This window comes from Cygnus atratus, chromosome 2, assembly GCF_013377495.2.
Source record: "Cygnus atratus isolate AKBS03 ecotype Queensland, Australia chromosome 2, CAtr_DNAZoo_HiC_assembly, whole genome shotgun sequence".
NCBI lineage: Eukaryota > Metazoa > Chordata > Aves > Anseriformes > Anatidae > Cygnus > Cygnus atratus.
In genome coordinates this window covers 159804585-159818897 of record NC_066363.1, presented here as the reverse complement: position 1 = coordinate 159818897, position 14313 = coordinate 159804585, and the positions used below count along the sequence as shown (strand labels likewise).

Sequence of the window (14313 nt, the reverse complement as noted above, 5' to 3'; positions counted from 1 at the left end):
GAGAGGCTGTTTGATCTTCTGGAGTAACCAAGGGTCTTTGATCGTCCCCATGAGGGTACCGAGACCAGTGCCCGCTCGCGCCTCCCTGCACCCAAGCCCAGGTCAGGCTGGTGCCGGTCTGTGAAGCCCCCTCAGCAAAGCCCTTCTCTTTTTTTTTGCTCACACAGCAGTGGGGAGGCTGTGTGAGAGCAGAAGCGAGCTCTGAGTCACCGGACAGAGGCGGGTATTGCCGAAAGCACTGTGCCCCGTGTCGGTCTGACCCGTGCTCAGCACAGCTCTTAAGGTGCGGGCTAAAAACCTTGGAGAGCGGTTCATAGGGGACAAGTGCTCCACGCACTGCTGCCCACGGAAGCCAGGCCAGCAGGGACTGAACAATGCTGCTGCTTAAATATTAACAACCTGGCAAGCCTGCCTGGGGCCCTCCCGCCAGCTCCACGCTTCCAGCAGCTCTCGTTCATGTGTGCTGAAATCAGAGCGAGTGGCTCTGCTCTTAATGCTCTCCCCTGCACCATTTGGCTCCTCTCGGAGGAGGCAGTGCAGCAGTGTGCCCACAAGGGAGGGTGTCCTGCTGTCCCCGTCCTGCTGTCCCCGTGCTGCTGTCCCCATCCTGCTGCAGCTCCAGATGGACTCAAGGCGAGGAGGTGGTTTAGCCATGGGACGCCGTAGGTCAAGCCGATGGTTGGACTTAGGGATCTTGAAGGTCTTTTCCAACCTAGGTGACCCCAGAGGGCAGGGCAGTGAATGGCAGGGTGGTGGAGAGGGGACTGCATTGTCCCCAGCTGTGCCATCCCCATGCGGGTGCTGAGCGAGGTTCTGCAGGGTCAGCAACATATCCACTGCAAATGGGGCAGAACAAGAACCAGGACAATTCCCACCTTCCAGAGGTGGAAGACACTTTAACAAGTGACTTCGTTCTAGACCAGGGTCCTCGCAACGCTGCCGGGTGGTTTCAGCCTCCTTGGTGCTTGAGGGGACTTTCAGGGCGCTGGGGACCCACTCAGCCCTGCTGATGCTGCAGGTCCGAATCCCACCGGAGCCATCGCACCCACTCGCTGCAGGCAATGCCACTGGAAGCTGTCCAGCACCCCTGCCTACAGCAGCCCAAACCGAGCCTGGACGGGACCCAGCGCCCTGCCAGCCAGGGACGGGCGGTTTCAGCAACGCCGTTTCGCAACAGACCTCTGGTCAGAGCGCCACGGGGCTAGGAGAAGTGGGCTTGTAATTGTAGTGTGTTAATTGGAGGGTGCCCAGTATCTATTAAACAGTTCATGCAACTGGAACTACTGCTGCAGCAGCCATTGCACAACCCATTGCACAAACTCCTTGCACAAACCCATGGAGCGCAGCAGCGCCTCCTTACCATGAAAGAAACGGCAAAATTGGGGCTTTTTCCTCCTTCTCATCCTGCCCAAACACCGGCAGTGCCCGTGCAGGGCTCCGAGGGGCTGGGGAGGTGCAGAATGCGCTGGTTTTAGCAGCCCACGCAGGGCGATGTCTGTCTTCTCAGCAGGCTTACTCCAATGGCTGTGGTTGCATTCGAGCTCGCACTGATGAGGCCAAAAGCCCTGGCAGAGATTTTTTGGGATTTGGGATTACCCCAAATTTGGGCAATTTTTTTTGGGGAGGCTGCAGCTCCCAAGGAGCCTGTGCCCCTTCCAGCCCTGCAGGAGGAAACCCAGAGCTGCTGCAGCCCATCCATGCTGAGGGGACCCCTGTAGGTAAGCAGTGCGTGTGGTTTCCCAACGAGCTGGTCTTCTTCAGGGCTTGCAGCACCTTCGTGCCCAGGGAACAGCCTCCTCCTTCTCAGCATGACGCGTGGCAGCATCCTTGGGTCCACCCAGCCCCGCTACCCGTGGCTGGCACACGGTGCCGCCGCATCCCCACCACAGACCCAAGGACCTGGAGGGTGCCCGCAGCCCGACAGCTACTCCTGAGCCTTACCAAGGGAATAAAACTGCTTAATTAGGGGAAAAATCAACTTCAAGTGGCTCCAGAGGAGCTCCCCCTCCGGCTCCTGTCCCCATGCGCCCCCCACCCCAGCTCCTGCCCAAGCCCCGTCTGATGAATTGCCAACGGGCTCCACGGAGACAAACCTGCCACTGATGGATTCGGGCAGTGGAGGAGGTCGGAGGCTCCTCCTGGTCCCCCCCTGCGCCACCGGGACCCCCCAGCTGTGCCCAAACCCACAGCCAGGTGCGTTTGGGGAGCCCCCAGGATGAGCCCCCAGCCCCTCCCTGGTCTAACTAACCCACACCTCACACCCAAAGCACCAGGAAGAGGGGACTGCACCTCCAGCAGATCTAAAGAAAATGTCTAATCATGTTTTTTTTTTTTTTTTTCCTTCTCCCCCCTGGAACAGGAGGTGGCACCGCTTCCCAGCGGCTCCGAGCGCTGCTTTTATTTTTAAAACAAGGGAAAGTGACGTGCCTGAAATAGCACAGCTCGGTGGCAAAGCCAGGAATAGAAATGAAATCTCAGCGCCTAATCCTCTGCTCTAATCGCTGGACTGCAAGGCTTCATACACTTAATTACAGCCGCTGCATCTAAAAAAAAAAAAAATGGGAAAAGATGTTTTTCTTTGCTGTTATGTAAACCGCACGCTGGGCCGGATGCCCTGCGCACACGTTGGACAGATACCCAGCTAATCCCCGAGCCCATCGTGCAGAAAGAACACAAAAAATCAGCAGGACATGGACAGAGAGCTTTGCCCCAATTTGCCCCAGAGCGCTTTGCCCCAAGGAAATGCCAGATGTGGACATTTTTCCCCCAAATATTTGAAAACAGCACGAGGAAGGGGGTTAAACCCCAGTCTTCACCCCGCAAATGTCTCCCCGTGGAGCACATGGCGTTCATCGGGTGCCACAGAGCTGAGGCAATAAGCAAGAGGAGAGAAAACAAAAAGAGAAAATCTCAATTTTAGCCCTGTTTGCTGAAAAAAACTGCAATTTCCTTGAGCATTCCCTTCCGCGGGCTGGCAGCATCCCCATTCCGGTGCCTCGGGCCCTGCTGGGGGAATGAGGTCCCGGAGGAGGTCACGTTTTGGGGTGGGATCCTGAAGCATCCTTTTGGGGTGGGAAGGGAGATGCGACTCTGTAGGGCCAACCGAGACCCCAGCATTTCATCGCAGCAGCCCCCAGCCCCTGGCATGCTACACGCTGTAGTGCAGCCCCTGGATGGACTTAACCCACGGGAATGGGGTTTTGGCAGCACGGAGATGTTCATTTTTGGATGAACGTGCACAGAGGACATGTTCTGGGTCAGCACGGGCTCCTCTGCAGCGGACGTGGAGGGGAGGCCACCTCGGCTGCCTGCAGTTTTCCAGACCTCGGGAGCAGAAATCCCCTGACACCAGCAGGTGGAGGAGGCGAGGAGGAGCAGAGCGTTTCTTGCTCAACTCAGAGCAGGGCTCCTGCGGGAAGCCTTCCCCGCCAGGGTCCAGGCTGGAAGCAGACACGGCACACGGCCTCAGCCAATTCTGGTTTTTAAGCAGAAAGCCCATCCTACAACCCTGCAACCCCTCCTGACCCTACACCAAGGCTGGGTCCCAGCACCAGCGAGCCCTGGGCATACTGGGGAGAGCCCTGGGCACACTGGGGAGAGCTCGCTCTGCCTTCCGTGCTTCATGCTGTTGCTGGAGGCAAGAGGTCGGGGAGGAAGGTCTTTGGGATCTCACAAGGCAGGCTTCAGAACTGGGGGGAAAACCTGCGAGAAAAGGGCAAGTCTTGGGAAATAACGCAGGTGCATTATGGAGCAGGTGGGATTCGGGTGAAGACCCACCCATTCCTGTGTGGGGTCCAAGGAAAGCTCCCCAGGTGGCTCAGACAAGGTGCCTCTGCTCATCAGTCTCCCCTGGGGCCTTGGGAGCCACCCTGTGGGTCCTGGGGCCCTGCTGGACCGAGGCGCAGCGTGCCGAAACCCAGGGACCCGACACAAAGCCAGTCAGTATTTCAGAGCCGCCACGTCCTGCTTTGTAGATAAAGTTCCCATTTTAAGGAAGCAAACGCAACATCTCGGGCAAGCCGGAATTCCTGCCGGGAAGCACTCTACTTCTGCTGACCACCCAGACAAACCTGCCGTCGAGACCCTGAAGACCGTGTTGGCCGCACTGAGGACCCGGTGGCCACCGTGGCCTCTGGCCAAACCAGAGGCTCCTGTTCCCAAATTCCCCATCCATGGGGCGCCTCCAAGCACAAGGTGTGATGGGACGGGCACTAAGGGACGTGGTGTAGGGCTGGGACCCAGCAGGTTGGGTTGGAGGTTGGACCTGATAGTCCCGAGGGCCTTTCCCAGCCTTGATGGCTCCTTGAGATCAGCTGCTCGAGCCTTGCTCCTCGCTGTAAGACCAGAGGAGTTCGGGAGGGAAACCTTGTTGAAATGAGTCTAAGACTCAATGCTATGAAACTTTGAGCAGAGGATTCAGGCAGGTGACCTCCAGAGCTCCCTTCCAACCTTGGCTCTCCTATGAGAGGCAAAGCCAAGTACTGGAGAAGCATCCTTTGTTAATTCTCCCGGTAGGAGACTTCAGCCCTGTCTCTGAGCAAAGGCACGCACTCAACTCACCCCACAAAAACCCACTTTCACCCCTCCCCAGTCCCACAAACCATCCCCTTGTTTCCTCCTTTGCAAACGAAGCATCCCCAGTTGTCCCCTCCGGCACACCAAGCGATGCCAGACCCAGCATCGTTAGCACCGCAGCTCGCTCCCCTTTCCTTTGCAAAGAAGGGTCTTGGGGCAGCCTCCACCATGACCCTTGTCCTGTCCACCACCCCGATTCCTCCAGAAAACAGGAGACATCGCTCAAACACCAGCCAGCAGCGCAGCCGTGGTGGGAGGCACCTTGGTGCTCAAAGCCAGGGAGCTGGCTGCCCGTTGAGAAGAAAACAGCACCAACAAGGCAAAGAAAAAAAATATTTATGGAAGATGATGCTAAGCCTGCTCTAAGTAGTTAGCTATCTAGAAACCTAAATGTCGCTGTACTCATCTTTGAAGAACGGAAGATGAGTATTCTCACCTTTATCCATTTCTTTAAGCATTTTAAGCATTTATTTTAACCATTTACATCACGGCAGAGGTCCTATTTATGCCCCTGGTATGAAGAGGCTCAGGACTCACTGCTGCCTTCTGCAAGAGTCTGCACATCTCCAGCCCCTGGAGCTGCAACGCTCCATGCCTGACGCAGCTCTCCTACGTTTTAGGGCTCAGACGGGCACAAAATGAGCACATCGCACACAAACACACATTTTTGTGTCTTGTGGCTGCAAGCTGCTCGAGGTCACAAACAACAACAGAACGCGGAGGGGCCCCGGGCACTGAGAAGCTCGAGGCACAAACGCCTGAGCTGGCGCTGCCCTTCGCAGCTGCCATCACCATGATCCAAAATCCATTTTTAATTTGCACAGCTCGTGTTTGGCTTTATCCACCCCTGGCCCAGGAGCGCCGGCCACTTCTGGAGTCAGAACATTGGTGTCCCAGGGGATTTCCCGCAGGTCGGCAGCCAAGCCCCCCTCCCTCATCAAAATCTCAGCTCCTGATGAGGAAAGTCCCCGGCTGCGGAGCAAACTCCCTGCCCAGCATCCTGGGCTGCTCTGACAGCCGCAGAAGCACCCAAACCCAGGTGTTTTTAACCAGTTTGCCTGGTGCTCTGCTGAAAATGCACCCCATGGGCTCAGCCCGTGGCGTCGCCCCTTCCCCGAGCCAGATGTGGCACGGACTGAACCCCCAACAGGACCAACAAGTCACCTCCAGCTGGAAATTGCCCACAGCACAGCAATATTTGCTCCCTCGAGTGGCACCTGATATTTTTTTATAAATTTATTTTTATCTCCCCTGAGGCAGGAGGTGGCTCCTGCCCTGGACGGGTTTACGTGGCGGCTCCCAGGCGGCGCGGCGGCAGAAGGTCCTCACGGGTTAAGCCTCTCGATCTGAGCTCCCCAGTGTCCTCCTCCCACCCGTGCACCCCGCGATGCCCCCGCACAGCTGAAGCCCTGGAGGAGGAGCTGGAACGCGTGGGATGAGCGATTTGAGCCACTCGCCCTGGCTTCTGCAGTCCAGCAAGCAGCACGCAGGGAGGTGACAAATCCATGGTGCCGCCGAGGCCGGAGCTTCCTTCTTCCCCTGGAAGCCCCCGACGGTGTGCATGGTCCGCAGGAAGATGAAAAAACACCCCAAAATGTCTCATTGCCTGTAACCCTTCATGGGGGGTGACTGTGCACCAAGGACCTCAGGATGCTCCTGGAGCAGCCACGAGGCCTGGAGAGGTCTTAAGCGATGGGCGGCTTAAAAAAAATAGAAAATCATAGAATCATAGAATCTTTTAGGTTGGAAAAGACCTCTAACACGATCTAGTCCAACGTCTGAAACAATGAAAGAGAAAACAAGGCTCCCACAGGGCTGGGAGCTGGACTCTGCTCCGATGCACCGAGGAGCTCGTTTGCCAGAAGGGTGCCCACCAGGGAGCTGGAAAATCCACCCCGAGTGCAGCTCGTGCAAAGGATGCAGAGAATAAATTGTGAATGTCTTCAGCAAGCACCTGGAGCTGCACGGCATCGAGACAGATGGAGGAGGAGGAACTGGGTGATAGGGACGGGGGCAGTGGAGTGGAGCTGGGGGTCGGTGCAAGGAGGGGATGGGGGGGACAGGAGACGTGTGCTCGGCCCCTGTCCCAGCTCTGCGGGCGAGCAGGGAGGGAGCAAAATGCATCGCGAGGACGGATCCTGCTGCTGCTGGCTCGCTCGTGCCAGCATGCTGACTGATGGAGAGCAGGATGGGCAGGTCACGTTTGGAGGGGTGATGTTTAAGAGAATAAAAATGTGTTAAGCGACGAGCCGCCTGATTTGCAGCCCGCAGGCTGTAAGGGCGTGAGACAGAGCAGGCAGAGCAGCAACGTCTCACTGTGATGTGCACATCCGTGCACAGCTGGACCTCAGGCACCGAGCATGGCTCCCTGCTCGGGCTGCAGCTTCCCCTTTGCACCAGGAACCCACCCCGCAGGCCCAGGGGAGCAGCAGGGACCGCGCTGGGGAGACACGGGGAGGAAGAACACGCAGGGAAAAAGCTTTTAAACCTGCACCACCACGTTTTGGAGGCCGGGGAGTTATTTTGCCCGTAGGAAAGAACACCTAAGCCAACACTAATGAGGAAGAGCAGCTCCCACAGGTGCCTGTACCTCTTCCTCCAGTGACTGCTTGATGGATGAGCAAACTGTAAACCACAGAGGCATCAGTGACCTCGCCAGGGGAGCTGCCTGATGAATTATCTCCCCGCTGCAGGACCAGGACCCTGCTCTCTGCCCCTCCACAGTGCTGAGCACCGGCACCCGACCCCGCGTCGTGCCCGCGGCACTGCACTGACCCATCGCCGGCCGCCCTCACCTTTCCGTTTCCTCCTTCACCACGGTGTACTGGGTCGACTGCCGGCTCGACCTCGTCTGCTCCAGCACCTTCTCGCTGCCCTCCAGCTCCTGTTCCAGGGAGGAGCTGGTGCTGCCCTCCCTGCTGACATTGCTGCTCCTGCCGGGGCTGTTCTCTGTGGAGGCTCGCGGCGACTCCGTGTTCTGCTTCAGGGTCTGCAGCTTGGCCAGGGGGATGATGTCGCAGTTCTGCGGCCGGTGCCATACCGTCCGCTGCGTGGTGGCATTGTAGTAGTAGAAGCGGGAGGTGTTGGGGTCGAAGAGCTCCCACCACTGGTTCTCATTGGTGCGCTTGATGCGCACGCCGGCCGGCGGGTCCCACACGCACTCCCCCGTGATGAGGTTGGCGTACATGCGCTCCCGCGTCCGAGGCTCGATGATTTCCACCCATTCCAGCCTGAAGGAGAGCAAGGAGAGAGAGGGAGGCGTCAGCATGCTCCCAGCACCAGTGTTCATGGCGCTATTAACGCTAACGAGGTGTTTATTTGCAAAGGGCAAAAAAAGCCCGGGGACTCACCCCAAAGCCCTAACTCCCTGTGCTGACCCGAAATGGAGCCTGACTGATGCATAGGTTCAATTTCTGAGAGCACAGAGCCAGCTGAGGTGAACCCTGGGCTCATTTCAGCTCGGTAACGTTTTTCAGAAGGCCACAAGAACCAACGAATCTTCGAGCCACAGCAGCCTCCTCTTCCCATTTCAGGTGAGGATGCTCACCCTGTACTTCCCTAGGGATGGGGCGATGCCACGACGCGTGCCGGAAAGCTCGTGACACCGTGGCAATTACGCGCCGAGCCAATCCAATTACGAGTAGCTTAAATTCCAACGTATTTCACACTTAAAATGACATGGGATTTATTGATAACTGCAGTTACGAGGGGAAAAACAGCTGAGCCAGCATCTTTCTGTACCAGAGCACAACGGGGTCAGGAGACCGGGTCGATGCTGTGCGCGTGTCTCGTGGGGAAGGAAGCGACCCATGGCAAGAGGGGGAAGGAGCCGGAGGGGCCGTTCCTCTTAAATCAGCCCATTTCTGAGCAGACTCCACTTAAAGTGACATTTTCCTGGCAGCCCCCAGGTGACTGCTTGGTGCTGGGGATGCTCGCCTGCCGTGCAGCAGGCTGCTCGCCACCCATTAACAGACCCCGAGAAGGAGCAAACTACACCCCAAAGCACCCAACTACATCCAGAAGCACCCGACTGCACCCAGAAGCATCCAACTACACAAAGAAGCACCCAACTACAACCCAAAGCACCCAACTACAACCCAAAGTGCCCAACTACACCCTGAAGCACTCAACTACAACCCGAAGCACTCAATTACACCCTGAAGTGCCCAACTACACGCAGAAGCACCCAACTACACCCTGAAGTGCCCAACTACATCCTGAATCATGCAACTACAACCCAAAGTGCCCAACTATACTCTGAAGTGCCCAACTACACCCAGAAGTGCCCAACTACACCCAGAAGTGCCCAACTACAACCCAAAGCACCCAGCTACACCCAGAAGCACCCAATTACACCCAGAAGTGCCCAACTACACCCCAAAGCACCTAACGACAACCTGAAGTGCCCAACTACACGCAGAAGCACCCAACTACACCCTGAAGTGCCCAACTACAACCCAAAGCACCCAGCTACACCCAGAAGCACCCAATTACACCCAGAAGTGCCCAACTACACCCCAAAGCACCTAACGACAACCTGAAGTGCCCAACTACATGCAGAAGCACCCAACTACACCCTGAAGTGCCCAACTACAACCCAAAGCACCCAGCTACACCCAGCAGCACACAACTACAACCCAAAGTGCCCAACTACACCCAGAAGTGCCCAACTACACCCCAAAGCACCCAACTACACCCAGAAGCACACAACTACAACCCAAAGTGCCCAACTACACCCAGAAGTGCCCAACTACACCCAGAAGTGCCCAACTACACCCGGAAGTGCCCAACTACACCCAGAAGCACCCAACTACACCCAGAAGCGCCCAACTACATCCAGAAGTGCCAGCTCTACACGGACATGATGCTTCAGGCCAACAGCACCAGCACACCCAACACAGTCCCCAGCCCTCACAGTGGTTTTGGAGAGCTGACCCCAGCCTGCCCCAGCAGAGCGAGGGCTCCCTGAAGTGCCCTGCTCCTCTCATCACCCCATCTCACCCCACAGAGATCACTGCTGTGATCAAAATATGACCGGGAACCCAAATCTACGCAGTTCTGCTGAGGAGACCATTCCCACCTCATTCCCACCCTTAAAACAAACAAATAAATAAAAATAATAACCTATGCCATGGTGCTTTGATTCTCTACCTCCGAGCAGCACAATTTGGTTCGTTATGCACATGGCATTCTGCAGGAATGCTTTGCCTAAAATTTGCTTCACTTAAAATGTGTTTTACTTAAAACGTGTTAAAACGTGTTTTACTTAAAATGTGTTTTACTTAAAATTTGCTTTACTTAAAAATTGTTTCAGCCACCAGAGACAGTTCCTTGGTGCCAAACCTTAGAAAGCCCTGGCTGATGAGCGCCAGAGCAGCATGGACAGAGAACTGCCGAGTGTCAGCAGTAACGCAGCACCGGCTGCGGGCAGACAGCAGTTAGCAGAATATCAAAGCACTTGGAGCGAGGGTTTGTTCCCACACCGGTGGTTTCAGTGCCAATGAATATTTTTATGAAAAGACATCATTAACCTGAAAGGTGCAACACTTCCTCACTAAGCGGCCTGGCAGAGGGAGATGGAAAAAATCGGGGTTGGCCACGCAGCGCATCTTGCCAGAGCAAAAATGCTTCGAATGGGATGGGGTTACCAAACTTTGGGGTCAGCAGCCCCAAAACACCAGGAAACCTCGATCAGCCCCAAAACGCCGGGAAACCTTGATCCCAGTCCCCCTGCATCCTGCTGATGTTGACCATGGTGACGGACGGTCCCTGGGCGAACCCAAAAAATAACTCCAGGTCCCTGCAAAGCTGCTGTTGTCACTCATGGGGCAGGGAGGAAAAGGAACACCGGTGTTGGGGTGACATCCATGGCTTTTGGGCAGCAATCGCAGTGCTGGTGCTATGAAACCAGGCTCAAGAAAGCACCAACAGAGTGAGCTTCTGCACCAGGGCACAGGGCAGCTCTGATTTAGTTCTGAGCTTTGGATCCGTGCACGATGGAGGCTGTAACTGGATTTTTTTGGTAGGAATCCAAAATATTTGCATGTCTGGGACTGAAGCTGCGCCTGTTCCTGCAACTTCTTCCAGTCCTTACAGCACCGAGCCTGGGAGGTGGCAGTGCAGGGAGGGCCCCGGAGCTGGCCCCTGTTCAGAGGATGCTTGGACCCAAATTGCTGCATCCCCCCCACCCGGACCGCCCTGTTCACCCCCCTCCCAGTGCTGTGCAGCCTCGGGATGCAAGCTGGGAAAGTGCCAAGCGCGGCGGGGAGGAAGCTCCTGGTGCAAAAACGCGCTCCTCTGTCAGCCTGGCCAGCGATGCCTTTGGAGTAGCCTACGTGAAACCCAGGGTTTTATTGATTTCCGTACTAATGAGGCCACCAAAGCCTTATGGGTGTCCGAAATCGCCAACACAGCAGCCAGTGGGAGAGCCTCGCCGCTGCCGGCCCCGCTCTGCTCCCCTGCCAAATCCTGTCCAAAGGAACTTTTGTTGCTCTCTTCCGAGCCACCAGGCTCAAGACCCTGCTCGAGGCCCCGAGGTGGCCGCGGGAGCTGCCCCAGGACGGATGCTCATTAATTTCTGCTGACGGTCTTGCAGTGTCTCATCCTGCCTGGTCCTTGTGGCACCCTCCTGGCAGCTCCCCAGCTCTCAGCACCCTACGGATGGAGCACAGCGCTCCCCGCAGATGGCCCCTGCTTGCTCACACAGGCTCCTGCTGGCTGGTTCTTGTTTGGAGGGGACGAGCAAAGGCTTCGGCTGAGGCATGGCCGATTCGCTTTGATATCAGGGCTTATTAGTTTATTATTTCCTAAGGTGGCTGCAGAGCTCAGTCCCTGCCTCGTCAGCACTTTGCCCCTTGCTGAAATGGCCGCGGGTGCCGGCACGTCCAAGGAGAGCAGAGCTCCTTGCCTGCTCTCTCCCCGGACACAGCCCGTGCCTAGCAGGCAGCGGTCTGGATTTCTGCCCAGATCCCCGTGAGCTGCAGGGCTCAGGGTATTTATACACTCCCGGACCAAAGCCAGGAGCTGCCGGAGTATCAGGTCGGACCCTGAGCTCTGATTTCCCCTGACGAAGCTGCTCTCCCATCTGTAGGGACGCGCCGAGCTCGCACGCTCGGCTCTGCCCTCGCTCTCCGGTTACGCGGCACTGTGCGGTGAGTGCCGAGGGTGGAGCGATCCCAAATGGATACAGACTGATAAAACCCCCCAAAACCAACCACAGGAGATGCGCAGCCGACCATTTGCTGGGTAATTTGCAGCGCACCACGAGCTCGGGCTCCCATATAACCATATATCCTTATAACCATAAATCAGTTATGCAGAAACTCTCGGAAACTCCCAGCTTTGGCACCTCGAGGATGGATCCCAAAAAACCCCAACTGAGTTTCAGTCCTCTGGCCATAATCCATAAACCAAAGACACTTCCAACTTTTTGCATGCAGCCTCAAGTGAGTGCTGACTGCTCGCAGCATCCAAACCACGTTTTTTTTACACAAAGAGCCATTCGTGATCTACCCCAGTATCTAGGATGGAAAGGACCCACGGAAGAAAACCAAGAAAGCAAGGTTCCGGGAATTCCAAGCGAATTTAAGAAACCGGGAGAAGCAGAGAAGAACCAAGACGGGTGGCAAGGATGTGATGGATGCAGAGCTCCTCCAGGCTCCTGTTGAATGTTGGAGGCCACCATGAGGATGGGGATGCTCGGGGATGCTCAGGGGCTCCTAAAGGGGAGCAGGTGCAATCGCCAAGTAACCGCACCGTCGGTAATCGTGGCCAAACGTGGTCACGCTACCACCGATCTGTCCATTCTGTAGCATGAAGGCTGTGCCAACCAGGGCAGGTCTCGCCCACCCTCCTGGCAGACCACTGCGAGCAGGACTCAGAGGAATAAGAGCTGAAGACGCTCGCAGTGTTTGGTCTCTCCACTCCCTGCCGCTTACCAAATCCATCCCGACCAGACGGAGAGCTCCAGGGGAAAACACGGAGCACGCCTCTCGTGCGGGTGTCAGAGCCTGTTCCACTCAAGGCTCGCCTTGGCCACGTTATGTTTATTAGATTGGAAGCCAGGCTGGGTTTAGAGCCAGACGTGAGCTCTGCTGTGTACGCGGGCATGTCCTGGGGCCGGCAGGGCATTTTGGCACCGTGTTCTCCGGGAGCTGCGGTCTCCTGGGGGCATCGCGCCCTTCCTGCTGTCACCCTGCATCTCGTGGGCACCCAGACCGAAATGTCCCCAGTTACTGCTTGCTGCTGGGAGGGAGCCAGTGCCCAGACCACGGAGCGCTGAGCCTCGCCGTGACACATCCCCAACACCGACCCAGCCTTCAGCGTCCGAGGGGGCTTCGAGCAGTGCGGGGGAGGTGCTGGGATCCCCAAACCCACCTGGACATGGGGTTGGGCAGCAGCTGGGGGGACCCTGATGGGGCAGGGGGGACCGGGCAGACACGGGGGTGCCTCCAAACTCAGCCGCTCTGTGATTCTGTGAAGGTCCCCAAGTGCAACCATCGACCTGACCTACCGTGTCCCATCACCAAACCATGTCCCTTAGTGCCACAAAAAAAGATCCACATGGGACACTTTTCACAAATTTGCATTCCCAGGGAAATTTCTCTTCCTGCTGAGTGTGGCACAGTGAGTCCTGAACCCACGTGCTCTCCACCCCCTCCACCTACAGATTTTTGGGGGCGATTTGTCCAAAGAAGAGGGCTCGAGGCATTTCTCGAGCTGTGGGACACCGTGGGTAATGCTCCTTCCCATGCCAACCCCTCCAAGCTCCTTGTGGCTCCATGAGATGCCCCCCAGCAAGTCAGCCTGGGAAAAAATATTTTCAGTTCAACAGAATAACATTTAAAACTTCAACAAGCAGAACTTTTCCTCCTCAACACTGGCCTGCTGCACCATGTGCCAGGGGAGACGGGGTTTAGTGGTGGGCCTCGGCGAGTCAGGCTGATGGCTGGACCTGATGATGATGATCTTGGAGGTCTTTTCCATCCTAGATCACTTGTTCTATGATACTAAGAGCATTGAGGGTCCTTTTCCTGCTGCATGGGGGTGCTCGAAGGCACCTCAAGCCTCTTCCCCAGCCACCCCTGTTGCTGCTCGAAGCCTGACGACAGCTCCGGCGCTCGCACGGAAAACCGAAAAGTCTCCTCAAGGGAATTTAGCAGCTGACAGCACGAGGCGGGACGGCGTGGATTTGCAACTCGGAGGTAATTTGCAATCTAAATCGCACCCCCCCGAGCGATTCCCAGCCCCGGCTGCACATCGGAGGCAGATGTGCCGCCGCTGAGGGCGGTTCGCTTGGAACGCGCCCTGAGAAAGCGCCGGGGCCGCTCGCTCCCAGCCCGCCTGATGGGGAGCTGAGCCGTGCTGGAGTGATTTTGCATAGGGCTGAGCCTCCCGGCTCTCTGCCACGGCTCCTGCTGGCTCCTTCCCTCTCTGATAGCTGGAGAAAGCTATCAGGATCACCTGGAACGCCGCTTTTAAATACTGATGTTACAATCACTATGGGAACCGGAGAGACTTTGCATGAGCCTTCGCCTCTTTACGAGATCTGCTCAAGCAACAAAGGGCCAGGAAAACGAAATCCATCTTCCTTAGTCATGGGCGAGCTCTGAGGAGCAGCTTGTAGGATGTGTGAGGAGCAAAGCCCAGCTCGTTGGAGTGCGGCTGCCGAGGCCCATGGCCCACCTTGTCCATCGAGGCAAATGGTGACCACAAAGGATGCATGCCTCCATCCCTCGA

The 14313-nt window shown here is 56.6% G+C and overlaps 1 protein-coding gene across 1 annotated transcript in view; it reads right to left on the bottom strand.

Moving 5' to 3' along the window:
* Positions 1-14313, bottom strand: part of ARHGAP39 (Rho GTPase activating protein 39) — a 97106-nt gene that overhangs the window by 20814 nt on the left and 61979 nt on the right. The window contains exon 2 of the mRNA XM_035566420.2: positions 7371-7805. Coding sequence (XP_035422313.1) covers positions 7371-7805 — 435 coding nt within the window. The remainder of the gene's footprint in view (positions 1-7370; positions 7806-14313) is intronic.